The sequence below is a fragment of the Anser brachyrhynchus genome, assembly GCF_964034855.1.
Source record: "Anser brachyrhynchus genome assembly, chromosome: 4".
NCBI lineage: Eukaryota > Metazoa > Chordata > Aves > Anseriformes > Anatidae > Anser > Anser brachyrhynchus.
The window spans coordinates 27,405,162-27,417,674 of record NC_137698.1 but is presented as its reverse complement, the minus strand read 5'-3'; the positions used below and the strand labels follow the sequence as shown (position 1 = coordinate 27,417,674).

Genomic DNA, 12,513 nt, shown 5'->3' with positions numbered 1-12,513 from the left:
TTTCTTCTGTAGTTCAGTTTATACTCTAGTCTATCACACAGATGATCACCATAAAGTAGTTATTTTAAATCAGTGAAAGAATCCAGTGAAATCTCTGGAATGAAAAGTGACAGTACAGACCAAAGATAAAAGAATGAGTTTTCTTAAATGGTACTTACACCAAGAGCAGCTTGGTAAGTAACTTCCGATGGGAAGGTAAACGAAGGCCCTGTTGTGACTGGGCTGCTAGGCGGTGGAGTCACAATTAGCCCTGTAGAACCAATATGAACCTGTCAAAACAAAAAAAAAAAACACACAACAGCAGGGTCAGTTCTGAGTAGTTTGATGGGAGCTCTTTTGACACAGCTGTAAGCTTCATGGTCAAAATCACTGGCATTCTACTGTCCGTTACTTTAGAAATAATTTATGGTTAGATACTCATGCAAACAACACTGGATCATAGTGCTCACCTTTTTTCAGCAAATTATCTTCTCATGTTTCAGAAGCTTTGGAGATATATTGAACTACCAATGTGAAACACTTTTAATCATAATCATTTTCTTTTTTCCATAAATGTCAGTCAGATCCCAAAGACGTGCAAATAAAAGATATTTACTAGTTCATGTAAAAATAATTCCACACCTCCGTCTCTATTACCATCTCTACTCTCAAAATTTAATCTTTATGTGAAACAGACAATTGTTCACTAATTGCTAAAGTTTGTAATTAACGGCTTTGAAAAAACATGAGATAAATAAATAAAGCCAGATAAATACCTCTACTTATCACAATCATATTAATGTGGTATATTTCTGTAATGTATGTAATTTTCATGTTGAATTTACCTTTTATTTGCATATGCTTTATTAATATCCAGTACTATATTCAATTTACAAGAAAGTGAAGAAATAAAGTCACTCTAGATTCTAAAATTTTACAATTTCTGATTTCTTAGACATTGAGAACTGTGAAAATAAGTTCACAAGACCAAAAATATATGCATTTTTAAGGAGTGGTTTTTTTCCCCCTTTAAAACGCTCTCCATGTTGGAAGATGAGCTTTGTGAAAGCGTCTGTTAGTATTAATTACATGTAACAAATAATTTGGGGTAATATGACAAGATCAGAAGCCTTTATAGTTATTAAAAAAACACAAATATGATTTATACTTAATTTCATGTAAATTACCTGAGAAGGGGCACTACAAGAAAGTCCCGTCAGCTCACTTATGCGGGCTGCTGCGGTTGGGTTGCTGGAGCTGATGAGGACAGGAGGACTGATTTCCATTGAGTGACGATTCTGAGAAGACTGTGAAGACTTGTTGGACATCGTGAGGGATGTAAAAGAGTGCCGTTTTTTGGTGTTTTTCTTTGTATCGGTGTGCTTTTGGACTGAATTGTTGTGGGCTGCCCCAGAGGTACCTTCTCCAGAGTCTACAGCAGAACCTGAGGGCTTATCCAATTCTATCAGCTGCTTGGCTGCTGTGTTAAACTACAAGAAAATATTCACACATTAATAATTAGTTTGATTTTGAAAAAATCACCTGAAGATAGCCAAAATATATTTTCCTTTTATTCATTATAGCCCAATTTAAACCATGCAATTTAAAAATGTGCCATACTGACCTACTCTAAAAATTAGCCATTACAGAGTGAAGTCTTTAACTACCAACTCAACATGCTTTGAGTCAGTTTGAGGTGGACTACCCATGAGAGGTAAAATTTCAGTTAAGAAAGGTTGCTATACTCTGGTTCAAGCATGGATTAATTCAGCAATATCCACAGCCTGTGTTATCAAGAAGTCAGACTAAATCACAGAGGTCCCCTTTGACCTTATAATATAAAAATTTGTATTACGAAACTTCTTGAACATTAATTTCATTTTAAGCCTTTTTTCTTGTTTATGACGTCAGCCCAAACCTTTGCATGTGGGCTCCTGAAGACATTCCTGCTAGTATTCCTTACTATTTATGCATATATATTGAACATTATCAGTATTAAAATAACAAGCTTCCTAAATTCAGATTTAATGTAGTAGGACAGACTAGGGATCCAGCTATATCTATTCACTGCCTGACAACAAGTAGATATACAAGCGAAGGACAGTATAAGAAGCAAAGAAACACTTTGACAGCTCTGTGGAAATACCTTCTCAGCTTAGAACAATCTGTAGCTTCTGAACTCTCTAATGCTGAGATGGTATCTTTGTGCCTAGGAGCCTAGAACAGGTCATATTTTTTTAAGCATATCTACTGAATTCTCGCTCAAAATGACCTGTTTCTATTTGTTGGTTTGTTATAACAACATGATATAAAATACAAACAAATCCTTACACTCTGATAATCAAGTATGGAATCCCACACATTTTCTTCTTTCAGTAAATCAGTCAGAGAGGAAGAAAAATAAGCCTACATTTTCCACAAAACTTTTTTTTCCAGAAAAATCTTATTGATATTTTAGAGCTCCTGTAAATAATAGTCAGAACTCTCATTTATTCATGAGCTGATGTAACACCAGCACCAGTTTTCTGTACAAATTAATGTGTACCAATAAATATAAATACCGTTACTTGATGATTGCAGCCAATTATGAAGGGAAAAAACCTTTTTTCAAGAATATTACAAAGAAAGAATGAAAATAGCGACTGTGGAAACAGTATTTCTATTCTTCAGCATGTTATTTCTCCTATTTATCTTAACCGCTTTTCCACAAGTCTTAAGACACCTACTATGCTCATAAGGAGTTTTAAAGAAGTATTTTAACCCACCAAAACTTTACTACACAAGTTCCACGTTATTAATTGTGACAGTATCAATGTAGTATTGATCTAAGTGTGTCTCATAGAAAAGTTGACATTTTATGCTTGTCCTCAGAGATCAGAAAATGTAACAAGTGGATAATATAAAGCAGTACAAAATAATAAAGAATATGTATATATGCACATAGAAAATAAATACCACTTGAGAATCATTTATTTAAATGATGAGATCTGGAAGGAAATTGCACATATACATGAGAAACAGACAAACAAGGATCAAAATAGGAATTATTGAACAATGAGAAGCTGACATAAAAACCTGCTAGGACATCAAAGCAGGAAAATTTAAATTATGAAAGGTCTTAAAGAGGAAAAAGAACCTACAGTACAATGCAGTGGAAGGGGGACATAGAGGAGGATTTTGAAACGGATATGAAGATGAGAACACAGAAATGTTTCCTAAATCATCATCATCTTATTATTGGTCCTTTAAAATGCAAGTGAAAAGACCAGGAAGAATGGTAAAGGACAATATCACAGTAGTAAACATTCCTAAGGAAAAATGTAGACACGAGATTTTCCTTCCGTTGGACATGAATCATACAGACAAAATATTTTTGTACCATTTTTGTAGAACATAAGGCATCACCATGCAGCTTTTTCCAACTAATTTGCAAACCCATTATTTTGATCATTTTTTTAAATTGTTAATTAAATTTTAAATTTAGAGCTTACATACATTTGACAGACTAGTGAAAAGCAACTTTAACACAGACCACCAATAGCAACTTGAAGGATATGAAGCAAGTAGAAAATATGACCAAAAAAAGACTGTTCTGCTACTTATTCTGTCAGCATCCTACCTTTCACCATGGAAGAACTGGTAGGTTTTTCAAAGACTAATCATTTTATACATTTTGTACTTGCAGCCATTTTATTTTTCCAACTCTGACTGAAATTCTTCATGTCCTTCCTGAGAATTTGTGCATTCCATGTTGTCTTATACACTAGCCACAACCACTTCTGTTATTATCTATCTACTCTCTAACACCAATTTAACAGTCTGTTCACAAATTATGTAAGATCACCGAAAGAAAAACAGTACTCACTTGTATGAATTACCTAACCAGAAAAGCTGAAGGATCTCCCATGAGAGTGAAAAAAAAAAAAAAAAGCCACACTGCTAAGAGCATCCCAAGGTACCTGTTAAACCTAAATATGTTTGTTTACCTCCTGAAACTAGTAATGCCTGCAGAATCTGATTATTCTATACAGTGAACAACATATTAGGGAAAAGTTAAGGCTTGCTCATGGGACTGATTCAAATATAAGCAATGTACTGAGCTTTCTTATGGAAAAAAACACACAGGACAGTAGCATGCAACCTAACCATGGACATGAGCTGATGACTGGCCTTTTTGCAGAAACAACCCGAGGACAGCAGTATTGAACAGTATTTCGCAGAGTGCACTTCAGCTCTTCATTAAGAAATTAAGAACTTGCATGCATTTTCCAAATAAATGGCTAGCCACCACTCCAGGTCATGATGGTAATGCACGCCATTCCTGCTATGAAGTGTCTGAATACAGCATTCCTTTCTGCACAAACATCCCTTTATCGATTTCCATATTTTCTGTGTCAGAGGTTTTCCTGAACAAACACATCTGAACTGAAGCTTCTTTAACTTTTACCTTCACATATTTTTTTTCTCTCTTTTTTTTTTAATGGACAATTTTTTTTATTTATTTTTTGCTGTATCAGGTAGCCTGAAACCTAATTCCCCTCCCCATAGAAACCCAGGAAATAGACCAACTTCCCAAATGGGAACAACATGGAGTCAGCTCAGTGCTCCTTGAGGGGTCTAGGCCAACAGGCAGCCTTCCGCCTGCTTGCAGCTGTCTGGAGAAATTATCAACTAGACTACCACGAAAGACCTACTTCCAAGCCCCTTATCGTTGTGCTTTACTGCACTTATTTAGCAAATGCATTCTGGCATTTTTCACTCACATGGAGACAGATGGAATTCAAATAACATCACTTTCTGAAATTAAATGAAAACACTACCTTCTCCCCCGAATAATCTTTCTATTCATCTTTATCCAAAATTTTTATTTATGAAATTTTATTCCATCATCATACATCGAGGAGCTATTTTTCCACATCACCAACACTATTATTAGTCAAATACCAATTCCTAGACTGCATTTGACTTTTACCTTTGTATTTTGAAACAAAGGAGCAGATTGTAATTGGAACTTAGGCAAACATTGCCCTTATTTGACATTACTGTTCTTGCTAAGCATCATCCTGGAGGACAGGTGATAGCTTAGAAACCTAAATTCAGCTTTGCAGTTAAGGTTTCAGAAAAAATATAAACCATCAGAAGCATCAGGTTTTGCAAAACCTGAACAGATCCTAAGCACAGCTGCATTTACTTTAATTTATGAAACAAACTCAGTAGTTCCGTATTGCCGTTTTTGTTTGGGAAATTAATCAAAACTGTGACACTCAAATTGTCATTAGATGACAACATTGATATTATCACATTCAAATATAGCATGAATTAGACTATGATTTTTTACTCAAAACTAACGATCTGTTTTCAAGCATAATATAAAATATTCACTTTCTGCATATTTTTCTGTTTTAAAGTGTGGGCAGGCAAAACAGCCAAAAAGAAAAGTTTTCATAAAAGGCTTAATCTTATTCTTCTGAGTTATTATTGCTACATAAGTATTTAAAATTAGCTCACATAATCTAATACTATTGGAGTGTTGTACTTCAGTACAAACACTCCTATTTGGTACTGGAGGAGATGCTAATAAAAAAACCCTGACACAGTAGGTACATAAAATCTTATTTTCCCATTGATGAAAATGTCACATTCATTGATGGATACAGCAGCATAAACTGACAATGAACTTAAAAATCTACAACGATGAGCATTCAAGATACGGAAGAAAATACTTTCCTACATTTCTGAAAGATTGGTTGCAAATAAAACTAGGGGACACGGATTAATACAATGATGTTTCCTCGTTATTCACATTAACTTTGAAGAACAAGAGCTGTCATTCTTTTCTACTGACATTTTGATTGAAAAGTGATTTCTCTTACCTAGTCTTTCGTTTTTCAATTCTGGATGTTCGTATTTTTCTAGTTGTTAAGAGTGCTGAATGACTTGCAACAATTCAAATAGGTTTTAGATTTTGAGTGTGTTTACTAAGTGTTAAACCACATCAAAGTGTCAAATTTGCGGTTCTAAGAAATTTATATTCTACCCCAAGCTGCATTCTATTTTGAAAAAATCTGTTTATTTCTTGTTTTTTGTTAAGAGATAAACGAGTCATGAAATGAATTGTACAGTTTCTGTACTCCCTGCATTTACTTTTGTCACTGTGCAAGAACTTGACTGACTCACTTTTAATGCAAATGTGTTGAAATTCCATCAGTCAAGTCTAGTAATTTAGATAATATTAATCAGGACTTGCTCTAATAAAGCTAAAAAGCTTTTTTGTTGTTGTTTGTTTTAGCAGTTTTCCCTCATAGAAAACATTTTTTTCAATGTTTTGCATAATTTATTTTTCACTTGCAGAGAAAGTAATTATTTCACAGTGCCATGTGTCTACAGATAAAGACATAATGGTCTGTGAGTCAGTTAACAAATTATACTTTTAATGCAATCACTATTAAAATATTTCTCAAAATGTTTTCAGTCCTAGCTTTTATTACTATCACAAATATAATAAAATAAAGTGATCTAAAAGAATAGACTGGCAATCACTGCAATGATTAAAATATTCCTCCAGGTAAAAAGTTGCCCTCAAATACAGTCATTTAGATTTTTTCATGGACTTCAACATACCTGAAGTTTTACTCTGTGACCTCACAGTACAAGAAACATTTTAACTATCAGACATACATATTACAGAATAAACAGAACAGGCTGTCCTTGTTTTAAAGTTAATGACTTCAGACATTAAAATCTCCAGTAAATGCAGCTACTGTCTGACATTAAAAAGCAACAACACAAACAAAATTAGTGGACTGACATGCACAGGGCAAAGATGCAACTGCCATTATGACAAAAACAGGTAACAGTTACAGGGTTGCAAAATATAACTAAAAATACCATACTGGAATACCTAAAAAATATGAATTACTTCAGTTTTTAGTGTCTTTAGTGGTTTAATTGTTTACATCAACTGTCTGCATATTTTCAAGGACAATAGTTATATAATCTCAGAAAACAAACATTTCAAAAATTCATATAGTTTTTGGTATATCTCACTGCTCTTCACTACAGCAAGCGTTTCAGTTCAGTATATGCTGGGAAAAAAAAAACCACTTATCTGATCCGAAGTATCCCTTTGGGTATATTTATTTCTCTAGATTTCCCACACTGTGCTATCGGGAATTTGAAAATGCGTATAAGTGTTCATGCCTACTCTAAAAGGGTATGTTGAAGATACATTTTCTTAGTAGATGGAATTTGTCTGAAAATTTCAACAGTGAAATACATTTTGTGACTATCATTTTAACTTAAATTGTGTGTTTTTAATAGGAAATCTCCATTTTGCAAACTTTTATAGAAATGTAAACTGAGTTGTGAGCTAATAGTTAGCCCAAGTGGCAGCCCTAGGGAAGGATTTTTTTCTGACTTGGCTAAGTTAAGTGATTTATTTAGAAGAAGCACCAGGAAAATGCTGTACTGTCTGAATTGAAGGGTCAGTTAACTGCAAGGAGACAGAAATTAATAGCCAGGGGCAAAAACATCTTAAATCAGCTTTTGAAAGCTTCTTAAACTGAAGACAGAGTTGGACTGAATAAGTTGAAACATTTATGTTTTTGTGTGTGTTTTATTATTATAACTATTATGTTTATTTTTAAGTTGTATGGAATTTTCTATCTCCAAGTATAGAGACCTTTAAATCAGTGTATAAAAATGATTACACATATCTATCCTTTTGAAAAAAAAAAAAAAGAACTTTCTATACTGTTTGAAAACTTTTTTTTTAAAAAAAAAAAAGTTCCCATCTCACCAGGGCATTCAGGAATTGAACACCTGACTTAACGCTTAGTATGGTTACACATTTCTCCTGTGACCTGAAGCAGGTATTTCCCATCCCACTTCTACTGTGAAAATACTTCCTTCCATCTTTGTTTCATTTATTTAAATAAAATCTCTTCAGTACAAGAAGTCCATCTTACCATGTGTCCATAGCATACCTAGCAGAAAAAGACAAACACTATTCCAAGCCTCTGTATCTTTATGTAATGAAAACTACAATAACTATTGTTGTAGCTGTAGATTCTGTTCTTACTCACTTATTTCTATATAGAAGATAAATAGTTTTCGATGTGAAATCCTAAAAGACGAGGGAAACTTTCTCAAGCACTACCTCTCACTGCAAGTTGTCATATCAGATTTGAGAAATCCAGGAATATACAGAGCATTTTATCTAACAGTCTGTTCGATGTAAAGTTCGATGGTTTACTTGCTTAACAGCCTATATTCTCCAAATTTCTAGCTATGCTCATTTGGTTTTCAGAGGCAGGTATTAGGGACAGTGCAAAAATTACTATTTCTCAGACTTGATGTCTTTCATTTTGTAGTTAAGTGTCGTTTGTGATTGACTGCGTGACTCACAGTACTAACAAGAAAATGCAGTGACTGCCTCCAAGTACTTTCATTCCAATTTCATTTGATGAAAATACGTATCAAATAGCTAAGTAAAAATCACTTGTTCAGCTGCTGAGGTCATGAACTTTCCCAAACTAAGCACACAGATCTTATTCTAGATTATTCTAGATCTAAGATTATTTATATCTCAGGTTATTTTAGAATCATCAACGGTACCATTACTTTAAAAATACTATCAAGTAACTGCAGGAGTTTTCTTTTCGAAGATGAAATACACCATAGGCACAACCTTACTGATAGCCCAACTGTACTCACCTCAACATACGAGATCGGAAATATTCCTATCTTGTCAGCCAGCATTCCTTCTGCCCAGTTTTCATCCACTCGGCGTATTACAGTCAGAACATCATCCTGTGTGAACATGCAGTGATTATGTCTCCCAGCTCTAATTAAGCTTCTAATTAAATTTCCCTCCGTAATGCACGGGTAATCAGAGAAGGCAGTACGTGGACAAGTACCACAGAGAAGGCACTCCGTAACACAAAAATGCTGCTCTTGGGTTTGAAGTTAATTTTGTTGGAAGTCAGCTAACTGTCCACAGCCGACCTTAGCCATTTGACTTTGTCCTTCATAACAGACTTCCTGTCACATTCAGCCTGTTGTCCTCTTATCAGCCCCACTTTTAAGTCCTGTCATTAATCAACAGAACCTCAACTTTTTTACGTCTCAGCTGACTCATTACCCAAACTTCCCTAGGTGTTGCTCTTCAACTTAAATACATAAGAACACTGATAAGTGGTATGACTTCTTTCAGATACAGATTGAACTTTCGATTTTAGATACGATTTTGAGAACATTACATTAAAAAAGTTTCATATGCATATTAAACATTGCTATACTGAGATGCACATTTACTTTACAGGTAAGTTAAAGCATGTGGAAACAGATGCCCACTCAAGCATGACTGTATATCAAAAAAAAAAAAAAAAGAAACAGTCAACAATCTAACCAAAACATGCAAGCCAATGCCAATTAACTAGGTGTGGTAAAAAAACATTGCCTGTTGATATATGCACTTGTCCTAACTTCAGGAAAAGAGATAAAACTTGTCACTTTTAAAATTTTACCCATCCTTTCCATTTTTAATAAGTACAAAAATGTGATCAGCTCACATTTATCTTGTAGCATTTTTGTGCTATTTCATAAACTAAAGAATCACAAACCAAAAAAGGAACAGCTCCAATACTTATTAAAACTCAGTATCATTTTGTGCTTTGCAAGATAGAAAATTAATTACAACAATGTAAGAAGAAATGTCATGTTTTCCAAAAGGCAATTAACTATATTACAGAACAACAAAATTCAGTAGTACTTTGTATTTAGTATCTGGAGCCTAAAAATGTCACTTACTAAACACAAAGCTAAAAATTAGCATCAATGCTGACAATTTTAAATGAGCATTTCTTTAGAGGATGGAACACTTAATTCATAACATAGGTTATTTCTCAGAAATTAAGACTGCCATTCCTGTAATTATGAAAAACTGTATTCTCAAAAATAAAACCTCAGAGAAATTGTATGTAATTCATAAAGAAAAAGAAGGCAAACCTAATCTACAAATGAGAAATACATACAGAATTATCTGCCCTTTTCATATTTGTATAGATCCATTAAAAACACAGACGAGACTACTGAAGTCTTATTATTTCTTATCCAAGTGAATGAAATTATTAAAAGAAAATACTAATTTTATTCAGTTTTTACCTTTGCAAATGGTAAACAGTCTTTATCTGCTTCCTTGTCTTTTACTTCAAAGTCATAAAGTGCTTTGCACTGAGGCGGAGGTTGAGGTAAAGGTTTAATAATCTGAACAAAGTTGGTAGGAAAAAAGCCATGGATGCCATTGACTTCTCCATGATACCAATTTTCATCCACCTGTCGACGCAAAATGATGATGTCTCCTTTACTGAACTTAAGATCTCCAGGTTCTTTTCCCTCATAGCTGTACAACGCTTTGGCACACGGTAACTGAGGTACACCCTGAAGAAAAATAAAAAAGATGGCTAGAATTAGGTAAGCATTACTAAATTGAAGCTATATTGCCTTCTTTGGGGGACTATGCATGCAAACAGATGTATAAAATTTCTTAGTAAAATTATACATAATAAAATTATTACACTGTAGCAATTCTACTGTTTTTACCTAAACATATAGGAAGAGCTTCAGTTCTATACAGTCTTAATTATCATTTTCCTCTAAATTTCATTATTTCCAGTAATGCTGCAACATTGAGACACCAAAGAAGCAAAATAAAAAGCATTATATTTTAACCCTTACATACAAATTCACTAAGCTTATCAGTTCAATATTAAAAATAAACAAAACAACAAAAACATTACTGGGAAAAAAAATCAGACTACTGAAAAGTATTCTGACCACTCGAGAGAGCCAACAGAAGAATTCTGCAAGAAAATGCAGCATTAGAATAACAAATTTCCTGTACGACCTTTGGGGCATGTTTTCTGCCTGTCTTGCTTGCTTATTAATGATGAGCATGAGGACATAAGGGAGGTGTTTTCCAGCCTGAAAAACAAATCTCGCTTGATTAAAGGTGAGAGATTTCATCCTGGAACAACCCCTTTTATTTATTTATTCTTCAAACATGGCAAAAAGAATTACTGAATAAAACCAGTTGAAGGTTTGTATCCTTGGGTTTTCTTCCGATTTCTCTATAGTAACTTAAAACTGTTGGTCATTAGTGCTGCTCTTGAATGCATGTCAGAAGCATTACAAAATACTAGTGTCATCCTTCCTTAAAGAGTGAGCCTCTACAACTCCAGTATTAGGGCTTCTTCAAAACTCTTCTCTCTCCAAATTTAAGCATTTAGAGGGGAGCTCAACCCTTTAATGATGTAAACAGCAGTAACTTCCCTTACCAAGACAGTTTTTCCATACTAAAGACAGCATTTATATTCAACTACAGCACAGCATTTTACACCTTTAATGCAATCCCATACAGACAAGATAAACTGTAATGAATTTCAACGTTGGCAGTATTATTCACCATGGTCTACACCACGATACATCTCTCCTCTTAAGTTTCCTACCACAACAGATTGTAAATTGAAGTTGAACACACAATATCTCAAGAGGTACACAACGCAAGAAAATTCTCAGAAGGAATTACCACTTAAGAGTCTGTGTCATTAGTCAGAAGGCAGAATACTTCATAATTTATTTCGTATTTACCACTTAAAATTCTGTCTTTCAATATAATCCCATTTTTCTTGGTACCTTTAATTTTTGTGCATGACTTTATAATCATAATAATTTAATGAACAAGTAAATAATATCTTAAAGATTAGCCTATTTAATAGTTTTCTTTCTATACCAAAAAGTCAAAGGATAATCATATTCATATATATATGTACACACACAAAGGTACAGATGAGTATGATTTACATATGAACACAGGCCAACCACAGCTCATTCTAGAGCAGCCAGGATGGGCACTAAAACATATTATTATACACACAGTTGTTCACAAAATCTGGTGATCTTCAGACTGATGCAAACAGTATTTTTCTTCATAATCACACTTAAAATGGTATTGGTGCACATTATAAACAGCAATGGTACACTTAATGAACCCAGACAAAGAAAAAGACTAAGACATCAAACAAAGAATTTGTAGGCTCTGACTGACCAAAGGGGAAATTTGGGGCCACAAAAGAAGCATGCCTCTATATAACAGAGGAAGCACTGCTTGCTTATCCATTTCCTCCCCAATTAAAAACAAACAAACAAAAAACAACAAGAACCCTACTGCACTTCAGTGATTACGATCCAAAGAACTACTTGGTAGAAAGAGGGCTCCGAGCAGTTACAGCTATGACAAGATAATTTCCTTTCTCTCTTGTGCCAAGGTTATCACCAGAGCTGTCCAGGACGCTCACCCGGTGGTCCCCAGAGAAAGCCACCTGTGTCCCTGTACCAGGGAAGAACTGAAAGACTGGCTCTGTGTATGAAATATGGACAGAAAAAATCCCTTTTCGGAGACACAAGCAAAACCAAAACAAGAAGACAGGAGTGTGAGTGGAACACACCCTGTCAAAGATCTGCACTTGTTCTCAG

General features: G+C 34.3%; 1 protein-coding gene across 8 annotated transcripts in view; it reads right to left on the bottom strand.

The window, feature by feature from the left end:
- The window catches only part of SH3RF1 (SH3 domain containing ring finger 1), a 90,536-nt gene that overhangs the window by 32,404 nt on the left and 45,619 nt on the right, over positions 1-12,513 (bottom strand). For all 8 annotated transcript variants that reach the window (XM_080589031.1, XM_080589032.1, XM_080589033.1 and 5 more), the window contains 4 exons: positions 10,144-10,419; positions 8,695-8,790; positions 1,167-1,469; positions 159-269 (listed from right to left, as the gene is read on the bottom strand). In XM_080589031.1, coding sequence (XP_080445157.1) covers positions 159-269; positions 1,167-1,469; positions 8,695-8,790; positions 10,144-10,419 — 786 coding nt within the window. The remainder of the gene's footprint in view (positions 1-158; positions 270-1,166; positions 1,470-8,694; positions 8,791-10,143; positions 10,420-12,513) is intronic.